The 20451-nt window shown below is 47.9% G+C and overlaps 1 protein-coding gene across 2 annotated transcripts in view; it reads left to right on the plus strand.

Moving 5' to 3' along the window:
- SLC14A2 (solute carrier family 14 member 2) overlaps window positions 1-20451 on the plus strand; it is a 70235-nt gene that overhangs the window by 41626 nt on the left and 8158 nt on the right. Inside the window, exons 10-19 of one of the 2 annotated variants that reach the window (XM_055559029.1) lie at window positions 2383-2386; window positions 10522-10569; window positions 10848-10932; window positions 12949-13031; window positions 14083-14242; window positions 14912-15101; window positions 15416-15544; window positions 16405-16597; window positions 19394-19541; window positions 20168-20302. In XM_055559029.1, the coding sequence (XP_055415004.1) occupies window positions 2383-2386; window positions 10522-10569; window positions 10848-10932; window positions 12949-13031; window positions 14083-14242; window positions 14912-15101; window positions 15416-15544; window positions 16405-16597; window positions 19394-19541; window positions 20168-20302 (1175 nt within the window). Of the gene's footprint in view, window positions 1-2382; window positions 2387-10521; window positions 10570-10809; window positions 10933-12948; window positions 13032-14082; window positions 14243-14911; window positions 15102-15415; window positions 15545-16404; window positions 16598-19393; window positions 19542-20167; window positions 20303-20451 lie in introns of both variants that reach the window. The other variant, XM_055559030.1, reaches the window with a different exon arrangement.

A 20451-nucleotide genomic window follows, 5' to 3' on the forward strand; every position in this document is an offset into this window, starting at 1 on the left:
TGCTTGTTTTTAGTAGGGGTAGATCAGATGACCGTGGCAGCCTCTCTTCCAATTTCAAGTTTCAGTGATACTATGGCCCTGGGTTCCTACAGAGAAATAAGGAGGAGGTATCATTAAGGTGGTAAAAAGTATGAACATGAAGACAAATATATCAAAAATATACCGTTGCTGCATTTATAGGTTTTCCTAGAGCTTAACGGGTTAGCCATTTGCTCAGTCTATCAAAATGCTCAACATGGCTACTTGTGTGGATGCAACCTGAGGGAGCAGCATCATTTAACTGTGCCTTTTCCTTGACTTTCTCACCTTCATCACTTTCCTCTCTCCAGGGATTCCTCTTCCAGTCAACCCTATAAGATCTGCCCATCAAGAAACTCAATCTTCTTACATCTGTGACTACATCAAATCTGTGTGTTCCGGTTTGTTCGTACTTCCTGTACGAGTCTTGAGCTTTGTCTCCTTGGGTCATAAATGTTGTAAGGGCCTGGGGACAACTATTAATATAATCTAAAACCAGCTAAGAGTTGGCAGTTTCAGTGTGGTTTATTGATTTCCACTCAATAAACCACAGTCTCATCTGGCAACTTTAAAAGGCATTCACTTTTTAATATGAGATTTTTCAACTTACTTGGCTTTTCTTGCCTCTTGTGATTCAAAGAAAATAGAAGAATCCATAGGAAACACTTCTATTCCTAGTGGAATTAGAATTCCAAGGCCCCAAGGAGGGAGGTGGGGGACATTGCTAGAAAAGTCCTCTTATTATCTGTGAACTGGTAACTAGGAGCCACCAGCCCCTCCTCCACAGGCTGCTGAAACTGAATGAATCAAGGAAGTAACTCTCCAGGGAGCTTCTAGCTCAGCTTTCATTCATTCCACAGGAACTCTAGCCTTTTCCCTGGAGGAATCTGACCTCCCCAAGTCTGGCTGCTAGAGGTCAGTGCAGGCTCCTGCCCCTACAAAGTTGGAAATGCAGAGTTGAAGCCATGAGCATTATGAAGCAGATAGTTCTGAAGTAAATTCTGATTGACCAAGCCCACCAGGAGATAATAACCGGTACCCATAAATTATCTTGGGGATCCCCCAGTATCAAGCTGTGGCCTTTGGTGAGACCCTTTGGCAGCAAGCATCCACCCCAGTCTTCTGCTTTCCAGGAGCACTCGATTGCCCCTCCCTAACCTGGTGTGTGTGACAGACACCACTCACCTGAGGACACAGCTCCATTTGGCTCCTGACATGTGGGTGAATTTCCTGGATGGCTCCTCCCTCCTGAGTACTCATTTCTTGTCTTTTCTAATTGGTCACATGTTGTTCCTGGGTAGCATCTCCCTGTTACTTTCAGATGCATATGGGGCTGAAGTGAAGAATGCACCACTGGAAGTTCAGGAGTCTTCAGGAGAGGCCAGAGCAAGAGAGGGCACGAGCTGGGCCTCCTGAGCTGAGAGACCAGCAGGCTGGGGGACAAGGAGCGTGTCATCAGCAGATGGCCACAGGCCCTGAGCTTCAGCACCAGAGGAAGGCCCCCGTGTGGGAGCTGAGCTCCAGTCAGCTCCCCACCCCTCCCTGGAACGCGGGGCTCTCCCCCCTCCCACTCGTCTCTTTGCTTTCCTTCCTCAGAAGGGCCCCCTCACCCTGTGATCAGGACCCCTCTCCAGCAGTTCCAAAACACCTGGCCTGCTGGAAAGGGGGCCTTTGACGTCAGCGGGGAGTTTGTCTACTCAGGTGTAGCTAATATCCTCGGTGTGAGTTCTGTTTCTGAACTTGGGCAGCCACCTCACACCCTGTCACTTGAGGGGGGTGGGGGTGATACGCAGTTGCTGCTTGACCCTTCAGACTCACAAAGCCAAACAGAACATGTTTGGATTGGGCCTCCTCCCCAGACTCCAGCCCACCAGACCCCCCCAACCACCACCACGGCTGTCTGGGACCCGAGAGGGCGGCTTCCCTCATATATAGAGCTCAGAGTCCTTTCTGGAGACAGGGGTTAGGTCGTGCCCTCCTTACTCTGAGGGCCCACCAGGACCCGGTCAGCAGAGTCAGAAGGAGGAAAGGTCTAGAAATTTCCACAAAACCAGAAAGAAGGCATCTAGTGTTAATTAGGCTGTGCAGAAATATCCATCTAGAAACAGATGGCAATAACATTCCTCGGCCTGTGCCCTGCCTGTGTGGGGGATTAAGGGAGTTCATCGAGGTGGGAAGGCAAATTGGCCCCTGAGGAGACAACACTTAGGTAATTGCCTTAAAGGCATATACTGGAGCAAGAATTCTAAGGAAAGGGGTGATTGAAGGCGATGCCTGAGGAAGGACAGAGAAACTACCTCCAGGCAGTCCAGGCTCTGCCCCTTTAAAGGAAACCTGCCTGATGGGGGCACCATGGTGGCCAAGGCCAGTCTTCCCCAGGGAGTTTAGGAAAGTCAAAGAGTGAGCGCGCTGCAGGAAGAGCGCTCCTTTTCTATCCCTCTTCTGCCATATGGTGCCCTTCCTCGAGTGGAAGCCAAGCACCAGGCATAAGGTGAGGAAACACGAGGGGAATTTACAGAAAGTCAGCCAGAGGATGAGCTGGCGGGCTGTGGGAACTGAAGAGGTTCAGTTTTAGGGAGAAGTCCAGCGCCTGAGTTGAGGACCAGAGACACCACCCAATTGGAAAGAAGTTTCTTCCCAAATCCCAGTGGTCTGGATTCCTCCAGACCTGTGCAAGAAATCCAAAGGAACTCAGGTAAGAGGTCTGGGGGAGAGAAATGAATCAGGTAGACCCTCTAGCTGGGCTTCCCAGGTGGCTCAGTGGTATAGAATCCACCTGCCAATGCAGGAGACTCTGGTTCTATCCCTGGGTTGGGAAGATCCCCTACAGAAGGAAATGGCAACCCACTCTAGTATTCTTGCCTGGGAAATCCCATGGACAGAGGATTCTGGTGGGCTACAGTCCACGGAGTCACAAAGAGTCAGGCACGACTGAGCAACGGAACAACAACAGACCCCCTAGCCAATAGGGCCATCTCTCTGACTTTTCAAAGAAACAGAAAAAAGAAAGGTCAGTCTCTTTCTGTTCCTTTTCCTGCTGAGCTGCAGAAAGACAGTCCTGGGAATGGGGGCCCTTATTAAGAACTCCAGAGAGAGTTCAGATCCTGGAAGCTTCAAGCTGGAAGAGCTCTTAAATAATTCTATTAATAGTTCAAACCCCATGAGGAACCCCATGGCTTATCCAGGAAACTGTCCAGGTGATAAATGAGCCTGGTCAAAAGCCCAGGTGTCCTAACTCACGACACTGAGCTCTTCTTGCACATCTGGTGATGGATCTAAGTTAACCCATCAGCCTCAAATCCCCTTACCACCTACCTGTTCGCTGGATGAGCCTTCATATTTATCATCCTTTCCGCAACTCTGCAACACACAGCTCTGACATCAGTGTGATTCCCAGGGCAGCCCCGCGTTGAGCTGACTGTGAGATGCTAATGAGGTAGATTTGAAAACCTTGTTCCCAAGAGTCCTCACCTGCTGCTTCCAGGGTGGAGGTACCTGGTCCAGAGGCACCTTAGCCTCTCACCTCAGGTCCTATACTCCTTCCACAGACATGCCAATAGAACTAGAGCATCTCAGTATCCACAGACATCTTCATACAGCCCATCTCCTCAGTGGCCCTCTCTTTCATGGCCATCTGAGATTACTTTAGACATGTTCTGTGTAGCTACAGAGTGATGTTTCTGGAAGATAGGTAGCCATTCCATAAGGGACAATGTCTCAGGACACTGAAATTGTCTGACCAGAGAATGAACAATCTGGTATGGCATGTGATCTCCTCAAAACTAGCGATGAAGGATAGGAGCCTCAGTGAACTTGCTGAGATTAGGCAATCCTGGGACTTGGAGAGCCCGTGGACAGTCCTCTGCCTGCTTTCATGTACCCTTTCTCTCAGGCTTGTACAGCATCCACACTCTCCTTTAAAAGGGGAGGGGAAAATAAGTTTACTCTCAAGTGCCAACTGTATCTAACTGGTATTGGTTGTCTGGAGATTTGTATTAGAAGGATTCTGAGGCTGTGTTGAAACTTACTGGGAAAGAGGTCTATGATCAGTTAGCTGTGTTTGCCACAGACAACGCAGGGAAGAAGCGGCAGAGAAGGGAAACATTGCCATAAGAGAAAAAGCAGGTACACAACAGCCCAGAATTTCCTTGGCCTGTCACTGGATAACACAAATGTAATGGCACAGGTGGATTCTTTCTGTTTGTTTTTGGTAACTTTTGTTACTCCTTTTAGGATATGAAATACTTCATAATTTTTTAAAATAAAAAGATCACAAGTCCATTGATAACATTTGCAAAGGCTCCAACAGTCTGTAAAACATCTATATTGCAGGAGTAAAGAATCAAAACCAGGAGGTTAAAACATAGCTCTGTAACTAATCAGCTATTTGGCCTCAGGAAAGCTGCTTTTCTCTGGGCCTCAGTTTTGTTTTGTTTTGTTTGCTAATATCTAGATCCAAATTCTGGAGAAGGAAATGGCAACCCGCTCCAGTGTTCTTGCCTGGAGAATCCCATGGACAGAGGAGCCTGATGGGCCACAGTCCATGGGGTTGCAGAGTCAGACAGGACTAAGTGACTAACACACACACAGACCCAAATTCACTTGGTTATTAAAGACTGATAGTTCCAAGTAGTTTCATTGGATTGTAAAATTTTCATGTACATTGTAACTACCAGTATAAAACTCCCCCGTGGCCCTAACTTCAAAAGATGGATCTAGAGTACCTTGTGCAAAGAAACAGAATGATCCATGTAGCCATATAAATCAAGGATGGCTTCACGGAGGAAGTGGAACATAAACCAGATGATGAAGGCTGAATAGAAACTAGGCAAGAAGAGGCAGAGAGGGCCAGAGGCAAGGCCAGAATGCCAAGGCAGGGTGTATGTTGGGCAGCAAAGGATGAGTGGGACGATGAAATAAGCAATATTATAGAACAACTGGAAAGCTTGGCTGAGCAGTTTAGGCATTAATATACCCTTGGCAATAGGGAGCCATTGGGATTGTTGAGCGAGAGAGTGTCACGTAATGATATGCCTAATAACTGAAGCACAGAATGGATTGAAAGGAGGGAAATTAACAACACAGACACACAATTCTGAGGTGTGGCCTGGGTGTGAATAGGGGAAGGAGAATGAAATCTCACTCAGAGGAAGGTCAGTCAGATGTTACCCCAGTTACAGAAGGGGTGCTCTGACCTTCACACTCTCCTCAACCTCATTCATGAGGTTGTTATAAGGTTAAATGAGGTTGAAAGAGACACCAACTCATTTATGCTAGTTAATGTCTTCATGGAGTGAGACAGAGACTCCAGAGTTCCCCGGTTCCTCTAAGCCTTCCTCTCCACCTCTATGAGGAGGTGGCTACTAGAGGAAGGACTGGATCAGAGGGCTGGACTGGATACGCTGAAAAGCCTTTTCCAGTTAACGTTCAATGACTTTGATAGTTAAGAGAATGATCTTTGAAAATGTCAACTAAACACAACTTCACAGAAAAAGATAACACCTCATTTACCACCCACAGATGTCTGCATCACACATATATACACGGCAGCCTCGAAAATTACACATCACAGCACAAAGCTCAACTTCTGCATGGGGAAACGTGTGCCCAAATCATGGCCGAAGTGTTATCCTGTAGGACTGGATGTAGGAAAAAATCAAATTATATACAATTGTCACTTCAAAAAATATCCTTCTGGTGTAGTAGCTAGGAAATTGCCTCATGATGTTGTGGGAGTCTCTGCCACAGTAAGCTGGAGAAATAAGAGACCTAGGGATCTGTGGAGAGATGACGAAAGGGTCTCGACAGTAGGTTCCAGATCCTCTATATGTTGGGCATTGCTAGTGATAGATGGTCGGAGAAGGCAGTGGCAGCCCACTCCAGTACTCTTGCCTGGAAAATCCCATGGATGGAGGAGCCTGGAAGGCTGCAGTCCATGGGGTCATGAAGAGTCGGACACGACTGAGCGACTTCCTTTTCACTTTTCACTTTCATGCATTGGAGAAGGAAATGGCAATCCACTCCAGAGTTCTTGCCTGGAGAATCCCAGGGACGGCGGAGCCTGGTGGGCTGCCGTCTATGGGGTCGCACAGAATCGGACACGACTGGAGCAACTTAGCAGCAGCAGCAGCAGTGATAGATGGACAGCATTGGCTCACCTCCAGGAGGCAGGAAAACCTGCTCAAAACCTGAGAAAGACAGCTTGGAGAAAGTGTGCAGGTAGAGACTTGTTTGAGTAAAGGTTGATTATTAGTAAAATAGACTAGATCATTCTTCCCCTTCTGAAAGATGTCATATACAATTTGGGTTTGGTTTTTTTCCCCCTCAAAGGAACTTTAGTAAGCTTCAAGATTCAAAATTGTATCTGACAGGTGGGGTCTTCTGTAAAATGACTTTTACCCCTGATATTTGAACAGATGGCATTTTCTGTGTGTTAGCAATCAGTAGACGCATAGATACTATGGATACTACTCTCCAGGAAAAAAAAAAAGTGCTTTTAAGCAAATCATTGTGGCTCATGACTGTTCTTTCCTTCCCTGAATCAATGAGAGGATAGCATCGCTAGACTCTTGCCTCTTAAGACACAAGATGCTGGCAATCCTTGAGGGCAGGGACTGTGCCCCTGAATGAATTGGACAACCCCAGTATGATGCTACCTGCGCTGGGGCACTTAAAAGTCTGGTTAGAGAAGGAGCTAACGGCAGTCCCTATGCCAGGTGGGCACGCCGAAGAGTTACTCAGCTGCTAAGGTTTGCCTGCAGATTCTTGAGGACAGAGCTTCCCAGAACACGTGTAGTTGGGCCAAGAGAGCAAAGTCCTTGGTCCTCGAAGAAAACAGAGGGGGCCTGGCATGACCCGAGTCCCCAGGACCAGGCCGTAAGCATCACCATCTGTCTGCTGCACTGTGCCACACAGTACTATTTTTTGTGTGCCATGATGTTAGGGGGAAAGCTGAAATAAACCCCCAAAGTGAGTCACTGTTAAAAAATTTTGTTCTTGGGCTTTAGAACACCCAGTCCCCCACCTTCCAAGCAGCTTGGCGGTTTTCAGCCACAGGGTATAACCTCTTGCTAACCAAAACTAATCATATGGAGCAAGATTTCTGTCTCCAGTGGCCTGTTTCATGCTCTCTCATTAGCTGTGTTCTTCCATCCACTCATGAAGGATTTCTGGTCCTCTGATTGGTTGATCACAAGAGGCCCATCACTTTATCACATCTATAAACTTCTCTCCAGGCAGTGCTGGAAACAGTCAGCTCTTGCCCATCAGTTTCCGAATCTCTACACACCTCAGCCATCACCATCGTGAAGCTGTGGAAGGCTCTCAATTTCAATATTTACCAAGCACTTAACATCTACAGTGAGATATATTATTTCTTTCATAGTTCATACCCTGAAATGGTGGTTCATACCCAGCCAATGGTGGTTCATTATACCAGTCAGAAATTAAAATGTCTAGGGTAATTATCCCTAATTAACATAGTCAACAATACTTCTGAGTGCCTACAATATGCCAGGATCATACTGGGTGCTGGAGATGCCAAGAAAAAACACTGTAAGGGGAAAAAATGGGCTGTCAAGGATCCTATGAGGGTGACAGACAGGAACACGAGGTAGGAGTGGGTGCTGGAATGTGTAAGCTGCCAGGCCTGGCCTGACATGAGGACCCACTCTGCCCAGAGCACAAGCTGTTCCAGGGACATGGCCTCCCCGAGGAGCCAGCTCCCTGACGTCAGCATTGCAAAGTTATTCTCCCCAGCATTTTGCGAGCATTAGTCTCATCATTCGGAGGAGGCAATGGCACCCCACTCCAGTACTCTTGCCTGGAAAATCCCATGGATGGAGGAGCCTGGAAGGCTGCAGTCGGTGGGGTTGCTGAGGGTCGGACATGACTGAGCGACTTCACTTTCACTTTTCACTTTCATGCATTGGAAAAGGAAATGGCAACCCACTCCAGTGTTCTTGCCTGGAGAATCCCAGGGACGGGGGAGCCTGGTGGGCTGCCGTCTATGGGGTTGCACAGGGTCCGACATGACTGAAGCGACTTAGCTGCAGCAGCAGCAGCAGCAGCAGTCTCATCATTGTAACAACGTGAGAATGAAATAGCAGGTACCCTCCAAAATACCTGGGTTTGCAAGGCCAGTCCTATAGGGTCTGTAGATCTCCTTCTGAGTACCACCATGCTTGCAATGGGGGAAACTGTCAATGAAATTTGATGACTTGCAAAATGCAGTGCAGAAATGAGTGATGCTGGTTCCTGGCCAGCATTATCATTGTTTTCTTTTTTCCCCACCACACCAATGGAACATTTCTTTCTAGAGCATTTGATAGATGTGTTCATGATATCCTTGAAATTGCCTTTATCTGTTATGAACGTCCTGAGAATCTGTCCCAAAGGTAGTGGTAAATTTCTATCACCTCAGCTTTAAGTATTTTCACAGCCTTGGGAAATTTGTTATTTTATCTCCAGTCTTCCTTGTGGCACTTGTTCCCACCTGCCATCCTCATCTCTTGGCCAGCACATCTGGAAGAGTGGTCACCCTCCCTGGGTGGTCAGTCTGTGGCCTGAACTCTCGTCCTGCCCACAGGAGACCAGAAGCAACACTGTATCAGACCACATTTGGGGCCACCTCCCCGATCGCCCAAATAAGAAAAAAACGTGGGTTCAAGGAAAAGAAAGATACTCTCTGTTTTTGTTTTTGTGGCTGGGACATCAGTTCTAGGAATGCATGGTAATATGGACCCTGACCTACTTCCCTGGATTCTGAGCAGGCAGCACAGTCTATTGGTAAGAACTGAAAGCAAAGGGCCAGGGCAGGAAAGGGGAGACAGTTTTTCTATAGATCAGCAAACTGGGAGCCAGGAGACCTGAGAGCAACTCCCGGCTGTGCCATAATTAATAACTACATGATCTGGGAGGGGTGGGGGGCAGTAATGCAATTTCTCTGGACTTGGGAAGTAGACTGTGATTTTGAAGATCCATTCAATTCTGAGTCTCTGATGCTAAATAAGGTCAATATATTTCTCTATGCAGAGGGTGACTGGGGTGGCTGACACGGCATATGAGGGATGAAAAGCACTGGGTGGGCAGAGGTGCCCTTCCAGCCTGGCAGATGTGCCCTGCGGACTGGCTATGGAAGAATGCCCTGCTTTGTCAGATGATGCAGTGATACCCTCTGGGTCCCCATCCCCCTGCACAGCACCTGCAGAGGTGCCTTATTCACTTGTGTCTGACGTACCAGAGCTTCTCCAGCCTTTGGAGTTAAGGCTCCATGGTGACCCACAGGCAGGATGCTGAGTGAAATAGATTTTTCCCATCCCGAGCCTAGAGGAGAGGGTCATGTTTGAAGTTTCATGTTTCAATGTTTGAAGTTTCATGTTTGAACTTTCAGTCTGAAACTATAAACAAACCCGTTTCCTTGCTCATACATGTGCCCCATACTCTGGTTGCTGATGCTATATTCTCAGCTTTGCTAAAGCTGTTTCTACATGAGCAATGTGATCTAGACCAGTTTTCTCAAACTTTAATTTGCACACAAGTCAGTTGGAGATCTTGTTTAAAAAAACAAACTTATTCCAGTTCATTGGGTCTGAGATGGGACCTGAGAGTCTGCATTTCTAACAAGCACCCTTGGATGTCTGTGAAGCCAGTCCACAAACCTGACACTGAGCAGCAAAGATGCAGAGAAAGGAACTGAGGGCTGAGGGCCATGTGACTCACTGTGGAGTGCTTCAGAAATCACAGAGCCTAAGTTTTCCATCTTTCAGAGATAACAATGCCCCAAAAGTATCCAAATGTAAAGACAGTGCAAGAGCTCTCCACTATTCCGGGTAGCCATTTGATCATCTAACTCCAGAGTTCACTGGAACCAGAAGCAGAAAGTGTCAAAACTGCATACCTTGGGGACCACCAAGTTCCCAAATTAATCAGCATGGGGCACGCTTCATAAGAAGCCATCAGGTGATCTGATGCTGTCGATTCTCAGGCCCCACTTTGAGAAACACTGCCTAGGTGATAAGCTACTCTGTTTTCACCGTGGGTTTCTAGTAGCTGATCATAGCCTCAGGACCCTTACCTCCCACAGAGCAAACCAATGTGCCCAGAAAGCACCCAGGGAATCTTGTTGGACTGTGGATTCTGATTCCATCCGTCTGGGTGGAAGCTCAGGTTCTGCATTTCTAACAAGCTCCCAGAGAAGGCTGATGGCGCTGGTCTGGGGACCACACTTTGAGTAGCAGGGCTCTAGATGAGAAGTTCTCAGCTCCAACTCCACATTAGGGTCATCTCTTAAACATGATTGACATTAAAATTCTGACTTTTAAAATTGGTCTGGGATGGGAGTCAGACATTTTTTAAGCACTCAGGTGGCTCTTATGTGCAGGGAGCATTGAGGACCCTTCTCCACACACACACTCTCTCTCTGCAGCAGATGGAGACCAGGGCACTGGCCGAAGGACGGGAATGGGCAGTGGGCTAAGGTCCATCATTCACACTAGTCCGAAGCCCAGTGAAGGAGGCTTAGAGCAGTGCCTTGCTGGGGGAACAAGGCAGGCTGGCCCGTCCATATCTTGACACCGATAGGTATCTCTGATGTGGTTTCTGTGAGGAAAGGAAGTGGAAGTTTTAGCAGGAAGAATGGGAAAGAGGGCTTTTTCCGTAGACACCAACGTAGTCACTACTGCAGCTCGGACTGCACTGCTCCTCCAGCTCTGCATGAATTTCCCAGCGCTCTCTGCCTCTGGGGGTGGACCAGGGTGGGACACTGACCTGTCTCGTTTTGCCCCTGGCCAGGCAACACTGAGGCAGAGCCACTCTCGACGAGCCCCAAGGCAGATGAGGGCTCGGAGGCCGTGCTCCCCAAGCCCAGGAACGTGTTCCATATCGAGTGGTCATCCATCCACAGGAGGAGCAAAGGTGTGTGCCTCCCCTCATGGCTCCCAGGGGGTCTTAGGCCTTTTCACCTCTAAAATGGGGACCCTGGCAGCACCTCTATCACAGGCAGTGGGGAAATCTGTGAGGGTGAGGGTCATTCTCGTCATCCCCCAACCTCTGACTTCAGCCATGGGTCTCAGAGTCTCAGCCAGGGATGGGGAGACTGGAACTGAGACAGGCTTTGTCAGTCTTGGCCAGGAGGGTTGCAAACTTGGAACCACCCACATCCCATGCCCAGAAACGCTACTCTAGTTCATCTGGGAGGCAGCCTAGGTGGCAGAAGAGGCTTGAACAGCTCTCTGTAAGGCAGCTGCCTGGTGGCCTGGTGGTTAGGATTTGGTGCTTCCACTGCAGTGGCCTGGGTTCAGCCCGTGGTTGGAGAACTGCTCTGCAGGCCACCAGCAGGTGTAGCCAAAATACAAAAAAAAAAAAAAAAAAAAAAATTAAAAATAAAACATCACATTTAAAATGATCCCCAAAAAACTGCAAATCACAACTATGATGTGGTCATGATGGTCACGCTGCTAGAGATAAAATGTTCTCTCCTACAGCTATGAGGAGAGGGTCTCCCAAAGGCCAAGAGAAGGTCCAGAGTGCAGCCAAATAGTCAGGAAAGCCAGAAACCTGGATGCTGGGCGGGGGTGGGGGGGTGGTGGTGGGCAGGTTGGGGCAAACAGGGAGGAGGCAAGGGAGGGTTGGAGGGTCTCCAATCAGATGCAAGGTGGGAGCAGTCTCATGAAGGCCTAATTGTGCCCCCCAGAGAGGACCCCTTTGGGCCAGAAGTTTGACAGAGCCCCCAGGGCATTCCCAAGGAAGAGAGCATAGTTTGCTTCCCAAAGTTAATACTCTCCCTACAAACATCTTCTTAGGATGGTATTGGAGGGCTGGGGTAAAGGAGGGCCTGGCAGAGAGCCCTGCACTAAGGAGACTGGGAGAAGTTAGTAGGAGCTGCTGGAGAGCTGGCGTTTCAGACAGAAGCAGAGAATCTCTCAGGATATCACACACACTGGCCACAGAGGCTAGAGTATCCTCTTTGCTTCCTTCTCTTCCTTTCAAACTTCCTTAATTTGTTTCCCCCACGTAGTGTAACTTCCCAACCATCACACTGGTATTTGCAGTTCCTGCTCCTTCAAACGAGGGGTCACAGGGCCATTGGTGCATCTCTTCTAGTGTCTAAGTGCCCTGAAATCTCATAAATGCGGACTGAATGGCCAATTGTCTAAAGATTCTCGGCATCTAGAGCTCAGACTGCTATTCTCACACTTGACCACAAGAGGACATCAGAGCATCAACAGCAAAACTTCCAAAGGCCTTTCATGATACCTAAACACTTCTGAAATTCCTCATCTTTACAAATAGATTCTCTCATAATAATGAAAATACAATGAATTTTCTAGAATAACAAGGACATGCCAAAATCTGTTTTGAGTTAACAACATGGGTATCCCTTGTGTTAATCCAACCAGCCACTGCTGCTTAAATATCTAAAATTCCAAGACATAATCCTAAAAAGACCAAAACAGCTTAGGTCATCCAGGTGGGAAGAGTTGTAGTAAAATTTGAACACAGACCTTGGATGGTTCGGGCAGCTTAATGCTTTATGAGCAACAGCACCTTATAAATACCAGTCTTTGTGTCATGTAGGGAAAGAACCCTGGGTTCAGGGCTCATGAGTAGCTCTATTTGCTCATCTACAAAACACAGGAGTTGAGTAAAATCAGAGCCTCTTTACTAAAAGTCAGCCTAGCCTCTGAATCCCCTAAATTCCTGTAAAATGTCCTGTTTACATCAAGATGTGCATTTTTTTCCCCAAAGAGCTTGCCCATGGGTGTTTGCAGTAGCAGAAGAGGGGGCCTTCCTGTGCAAGGAGACAAGCCCAGGGCATCCTCAGTGGGCCAGGAAGTGCCGAGCATTCCAACTCAAGCCTGGCAGGAAACTTGCTGCAAAGATGCCAGGGTAGAGGTCCTAACTGATGGTGCTCTCTCCTTCCGACTCCAGTGTTTGGTAAAGGTGAGCAGCAGGAGAGGCACCCCAAAGACCCTTCTCCCCGCCTATACCGGAAGCCCACGGTCGAGCTGCTGGTGAGTAAAGAGTGGCCTGAAATCAGGGGTGGCGGCCGCATCCCAGAGCCTGCCAGAGCCTGCCACAGAGAAGAAAAACCAGGTTCGGAAAAGACATCCTCTGAATTAGGCAAACTTTTCTTGAATTCATATTTCTAGAAACATAATTATGTGGGATAAAGATGTCTATTTTTCAGTTTACTTTATAAAATCTGCTGCTTCTTTTATTTGATTATGTTGTGTTTGTCCTTCTGGATCCAGCATTCAAGTATTTAGGAAATAAGTTGGTGCTAATTTTCAAAACAGAATCTCTACTCGTTTAATTTTATGGATAGTAAAATTTTAAAGACTAGACATATTGGAGTTTGGGGAGGTGCTGTCTTCAGCAAAGAGTGTGGTATACTAGAAGTAATATTTAAAAAAAAAAAAGAATCTAAAAATTTGTAGGTAAATCTAAATTATATCATTTGACCTTGACCTTTATAAGTGAGAACCTAACCTCTCCATCCACGCCTGAGACCTCATCCACAGAATGAGGCTAAAGCTAGTGTCTTGTTACACTACAGTCATGGGGGATTGGTTCCAAGATCCCTGAAGGGTACCAAAATCTGTGGATGTTCAAGTCCTTTACATAAAATGGCGTAGTATTAATATTTGCATATAACCTATGCACATCCTCTGATACATTTTAATTCATCTCTAGATTACTTATAATGCTTAATATTAATACAATGAAAATGCTGTGTAAATAGCTGTAAATACAATGTAAATGATATGTATTAATAAAAAGTTGCCAGTGTGCAGCAAATTCAAGTTTTCCTTTTTGGAACTTTCTAGAAATTTTTTCAAATATTTTTAATCCACAGTTAATTGAATCTGTAAATGATATAGAGACAAGTAACATGTGAAACGAAACAAAAGATATTCTAGTCTACAGTATCAAAGATGCTTAAATAGCAATTTCACTAAATATCAAATGAAAATCTTAGCTTGCCGCCTGGCAAGCACGTCACTCCTCAGTGTGAGAAGCTCAGAATGTGGGGCTTCTTGCCCGTCTCTTGTCCCTGGACAGGCTCTGGAAACCATGGAGGACAGCTCCGAGATAAAGGTGGAAACGGGCATCTCCAAGACTTCCTGGATTCGGAGCTCCCTGGCCACCATCGGGAAGAGGGTCCACAAAGCCCTGGGGTACATCACCGGAGAGATGAAGGAGTGTGGAGAGGGTCTTAAAGGTAAACGCTCCACGAGAGCAGCCCCTGCTCCCACCCCTGAAAAGGTCCCCTCTGGCTGTCCTCTAGGAAACATGCTGCTTGGGTCTCTGTAGATGAGATGGAGTCCTGTTTCCATGGATAGGAGTTTCCCTGTTACAACAGGCATATGGACTCTCAGAATGTCAATGCCAATACCCATAGATGTGCACACTCTCACCTCTGAACATAACAGTCACACTCTTGCCAATACCCCCTCAGAATGTCACTTTTTAGTACTGGGATTCTAGAGCCAGCTTTCTAGGAAAATGCCCACCTAGAAATGGCTTATGGGAGAGCTGTGTCTACTGTTCTGACAGGTTCCCATTAGCAGTCTCCCAGAGCTCAGGCCAGGGGGTTGGCGCCTGGATCCGTCCTCCTGAAAATTCAGGCCATTCTCTTGAGGGCACAGGTTGTGCAGGGTACCCACTGCTTGAACAACAACCTACAGACCAGAGCCAGCTCGCAATGGGGTGAAGGGTTTTCTGAGCAGTCAGACACCCTCTTGGGTTCTTTCCTTTCCCCGCTCTGTGGCAAGTGACAGCAGGGGGCGGAACCCACCTTGGATGCCAGCTTCCCTCACCCTCTCACCTGCTGGGGCCTCGCCTGGCACAACTGAACCTTGACTGACTCCCTGACCCATTGCATTTTCAGACAAATCCCCGGTGTTCCAGTTCCTCGACTGGGTGCTCCGGGGCACGTCCCAGGTGATGTTTGTGAACAACCCTCTCAGTGGCATCCTCATCGTCCTCGGCCTCTTCATCCAGAATCCCTGGTGGGCCATCTCAGGCTGCCTGGGCACCGTAGTGTCCACCCTGACAGCCCTCATCCTGAGTCAGGACAAGTGAGTCTCGGGAAACCTAGGGTCCCGGCCTGAGACAAGAGGCAGCTCCCTGAGGGGACCCTTCCCCAGCTTCCCATCCTCACTGCTTGGCTCACGGCTCAGAAACGCCTCAAACAAGGTCACTCATAACTAAAACAAGCATCCCCTGGTTACAAAACTGCACGTTCCCCAGGGGACGGTGAAGGGTTGATGATCAGAAAGTGTGTGTGGTGAGGCTCCAGCTGAGAAAAGCCTGGCTCAGAAGGACAATCAGGGGGGCTGTGCCCTGCTTTAGGCCGCAGGGGACCCCCCCTTCAGTAGCCCTCCCCCACCAGGTCCGCCATCGCAGCTGGACTTCACGGCTATAACGGGGTGCTGGTGGGGCTGCTGATGGCCGTGTTCTCAGACAAAGGCGACTATTTCTGGTGGCTTCTACTCCCAGTCATCGTGATGTCCATGTCTTGGTAAGTTTGCTTCTGAGGCTGTGGGTGCAGATAAAGGGCTTCCCACCTTTTTACCTAACTCTGTGAGCGTCTCAACAGGAGTTCAAAGCAGCATTTCCTTAGAAATATCGTCACATCAGAAATATCGTCTGAAAGTAATTATTGACATTGTACAGTGATAGCGCCACAGTGCTAGGTGTTCTACACACAGTATTTCATTACCTACATTCCTTTACTCTTCTTTTTTGAGATCTAAAAGAGCCCCTGGCCCTACCCCACCAAACAGGGAAGGGAACTGAGGTCCACAGAGGGTTTAGAGCCAGGGGGTCCTGTCACTCTCCGGAAAACTTCCCATCCCTCCTCCCCAGCGCTGCCCTGTCCTCAGACCCCATGCCCCGACCAGGACAACCTCCCAGGGTGGGCTGCAGGCCCAGGCACTGCCCAGAGCCCTCAGAGGGCCAGAGTCCAGCTCCTCCCTCCCCTGCAGAAACCAAAGGGCACTCCTGCCAATATCGCCCTCAGCTCCTCCGCAAACATTTGTTGAATGAATGAATGGGTTTCCTCTTCTCTGGTCTGTCCTCTCTGCTCATGCTTGCAGAGGGAGCCCTAAGGCCCTTCAAGGAAGTTCTGTGACTCCCTTGCCTTAGGACTTTCCCCAAAAGACCTGCTTCTGAAGCTGAGTCTGGGCACCCGCCCTGTTGCGGTGTGGGGCCGAGGAAGGAGGCCCAGGAAGGGGGCTGCCCAGAGCCAGTCAGGCTGGGAGAGGGAGCCAACCAGATGTTTTTCCCCCAAGAAGGCTCAGGGAGCCCCCTTGTCCCACTCAGTCTAGCGCCAGGGCCAGAGGGCATCATGAACAGCATCTCCTGTGCTTCTGCCATCAGCCCCATCCTCTCCAGTGCCCTGGGCACCATCTTCAGCAAGTGGGACCTCCCGGTCTTCACACTGCCCTTCAACATCGCCGTGACCCTGTACCTGGCAGCCACGGGCCACTACAACCTCTTCTTCCCCACGACGCTGTTGCAGCCGGTCTCCTCCGTGCCCAACATCACCTGGTCAGAGATCCAAGTGCCCTTGGTAGGTGGAAGGTGGAAGGGCAGCACGCCTGCCAACACTCAGTGTTAAAGTGGCATTTTGTTATTTTGCATGTCAGAAACATCCAGTTATAGTAATACCTATTACCAATTATTCAGTGCAAGGCACTCTACCTACAACATCACATTAGCCAGCAGCTTTTTCTTTTCTCTTTTTAAGAGCTAAAAGGGCCATTTCTGGCCCCACCCTGTCCTGTCGTAGCCAGAGAGAAAGACCAAGGCCAGGTTAAGAGACTGCCTGAGGTCATGCAGCTCATGAGTGAGGGGTAAAGTCAAAAGAAGCCTCCTGATTTCTAGATTTGGGTTCTTTTATCTTTTTTTGTTGTTTTGTTTTTGAGCCTTCCTGATCCCTTACTCCAGTTCAATCCAAGCTACGTCATGTTGGCTGGAGAAGTCTCTGCTCCAGGCTGGGGAGCGGGTTCCCCTCGCTCTCTGGGGTATTTTAAAGCATGGATGTTCCTCCACTAAGAAACATCTAACAGAGTTTTTTAAGCTTTTGGTACACATTCTGTATATAATGCTGGCCTCTGGAAGTCTGCCAAGATAGATTAAAAAAAAACCTACGCTAAAAGCTTTAAGTCAGCCTGGAGAAACGTGCCCATCAGCCTTCTTTCTTAAACTGGGCATGTTTTCTCTGAGGTCCTCTACTCTGTTACACTAAATGACTCTGCGGACTAGCACTCGCTCTGAAATTTGTTATTAGCAGTCTATCATCTAACCACAAAGCCACCTGGGCTTGTTGAAGGGACTTTGTGTCAGAAATAATGGTGCCAAGTTTCTCTGACAGTTCATGGAGACAGCAGGATGGCATGGAAGAGAGAGCCCTGCATTTGCCCAAGATGTATTATCTAGGAAGAGACAAGTTGACTTTAGCCCCATGCTTGTTGATGTTCATGTATGTGTGTGTGTGTGTGTGTGTGTGTGTGTACCTTCGTGAGCCAAAGGTGAGAAACAGGCCATGTTGGCAGTTCAGACCCTCACGCTTCCCTTTCACAATATTCACCCAATCAGTATCTTTCCAAGTCAAAACAGCTCTAACTGGCATGGCTAAGGGGGGATGATGGTAGAAAGGGCAAGTTTGAGATACTTTGCATTCTTCAAACCACAGTTTCCATAGAAAAAATAACTAGGAATTTTGTAAGAAAAAAAAATATTAAATGGAAAATACTGTACAAATACTTTGGAACCCCCAAAGTTCCAAGAAAGACAAATTCAATGTTTGGTAATTATTCTTTGAGAAATACTCTTCTGGCTAATTTTGAATGTATTAGGATGATGATGATGAGAATGTCTTGTCATTTTGACCATCATAATTAGAGCCTTGAGTTTGGTGAAACAGCGGTAGATGTTAGAGAGAGGGTCTAGGCCTCCCAAGGATTTTGAGGCTCTGCAAGCTCCCCTGCTCTTTGGTGATGGGAGAGCCTGCTGGAGGCTGCAGCTGGCTGGGGACCAGACAGCCCAGCTACTGCCTCTGTCCAGAACTCTGCCTGTCCCACTGTCCCCCACATAGCAATGTCTGAGTCCTGTCTTGTTCTATGTCCTAGGTTAAGGGGGGACTGAACCCAGAGGGTTGCCCACTAGACCACAGCAATCCTGTCTGGATGTGGGGTGAGGGCCCTACAGCCACAAGACCTCCCTCCTCAGCACCCCAGGAGGAGGCTTCAGAGGACGTGGGAAGACCTGCTTCACTATGAACTATAAACAAAGGCAGGATGAACCCAGTGCCCCCCAGCAGGCCCAGAGCCCCTCCCGCGTTTTCCTAGCTCAAGTCCCAACCTTCGAAACACAGACCCAATCTCAGCCACTGGGGAAGGCTATGTGCCCAGAATCTTTTCCCAAACTTCAGGGCACGTGTGCAAGTGCCCACAAGGCACTGGACTCTGGACTTCCTTTCTCATTTATAGACGCTCACTACCTGAGACACACAGAGGCTTGACACGTCAGGGCACTCCCCCATCAGCCACCACGTGATGGCTTTACCACTAAAACCTGCACAAGCCAGGGCACCACCTGCCCAGGGGCTCCTCTGTGGATACAATCTAGCTGCTCATCGAGACGACTGCACCAATATGACCATGGCCCAGACATGCTGCTCTTGAAAACACAAAGAACCATCTTCCCATCTAATATTTGGCCTTCTAGGCATGTTTTTAGCTTAAAAAAAACAAAAAACAAAAAACAAGAGTTACAAGAGTTTTTCAATCCCAACTCTGATTAGCCATCTAGTAATTTTCTAATGATCAACACCCTGATTTTTTTCCAAACCCAAGTCCAGTTGCTCATCACTCAAAAGACAATTCTCAAGAGACAAGCATTGGTAGGAAAGGAAAATTTGCTTTATTTCGCAGGCCCTTTGAAGGAGAGTTTTAGGGTTGAAGGGCTTCCCAGGTAGTACAGCAGTAAAGAATCTACCTGCCAGTGAAGGAGACCCAAGAGACACAGGTTTGATCCTTAGGTTTGGGAAGATCCCCTGGTGTAAGAAATGGCAGCTCACTCCAGTATGCTTGCCTGGAAAATTCCATGGACAGAGGAGCCTGGGAGTTTAGTGCCTTACACTCATGTTTCTAAATAAAGGAAACAACATTTTTTAACCCTTTACTGTTCTCAGAACTCAAGATTAAAATAATAAATCTTGTATTCCTTGTAGAGTGAAATTATTTGAAAATATCTTGGAAAACTGTTGCAAAGTGTTAGTATGGAGGGTTTGGCACAAAATATTTTCCTGTTCAAGTTGTCTCTTTTGCCTCCGTAACTGCATGTGATCCTGTTGGACCTGAAGCTTTTGAGAGCCATCCCTGTTGGAATCGGCCAAGTGTACGGCTGCGATAACCCCTGGACTGGAGGCATTTTCCTCATAGCTTTGTTCATATCATCGCCTCTTATTTGCTTGCATGCTGCGATTGGATCCACCATTGGGATGTTAGCAGGTTAGTGTCATTATTAATTAACTTAGTTAATGGGCCTTATGAATGGGTCCCTTATTAATGGACTGCAAGAATGTTGTGCCCGGGGCCAGCTCCAAAGAAAATGCCGACGTGTCTTCTTGCTCTACCTGCTTATTCCTGTAAACTCTTCCTCCTTCCACATCACCTGGTCTTAGTATTTTGGGTGCTGTGCCCTCCTGCTCCACTGAGCAAACCCCATCCCTGAGAAAAGCTCTGGTCACTTACACCTCTGGATAAACTAAAAGCTTGGGAGGATCTTGTTCCAGGCATGTTTATATTGTAAGCCTTATCTCTAATCATGATAAGAAGCTTGTTCTCCACGAGAGAACATTCAGATTGATACCTTAACCCTCCTTCTTCTGGCACTGCTCAATCAAACTTCAGATCATTACTCAAGAGTCTAATACCCATACCAGCTGGACCACTGATATGCATGTGATTCTAAAACCATTTGTCTCCTTTAGATTTTTTCCCACTGAATAGCCAGGAGTCCTTTTCATAAATACTTTGTGGGTACTGATAACTGTCTGAGTTGAGGACAGTGGGGGACTTCAGGGCTAGTGGGCCCACTCGACCCCACACAGCACTCAGCCTGTCTTCTCCCCCAGCTCTCACTCTCGCGACGCCCTTTGACTCCATCTACTTCGGACTGTGTGGCTTCAACAGCTCACTGGCCTGCATCGCCATAGGAGGCATGTTCTACGTCATCACCTGGCAGACGCACCTCCTCGCCATTGCCTGTGGTGGGTACCGCCAGCAGAGTTCCCTATCCACCTCAAATGACACCAGCGTCTATGCCCACAGGGAAACCACCCTGCAAAACTTTTGCTGAGCCTCCAAAGATAAATGGGAGGATTTGTTTTCTTTATAAAGGGATTTTTATTTTAAACTA

The sequence above is a fragment of the Bubalus kerabau genome, chromosome 21, assembly GCF_029407905.1.
Source record: "Bubalus kerabau isolate K-KA32 ecotype Philippines breed swamp buffalo chromosome 21, PCC_UOA_SB_1v2, whole genome shotgun sequence".
Lineage (NCBI taxonomy): Eukaryota > Metazoa > Chordata > Mammalia > Artiodactyla > Bovidae > Bubalus > Bubalus kerabau.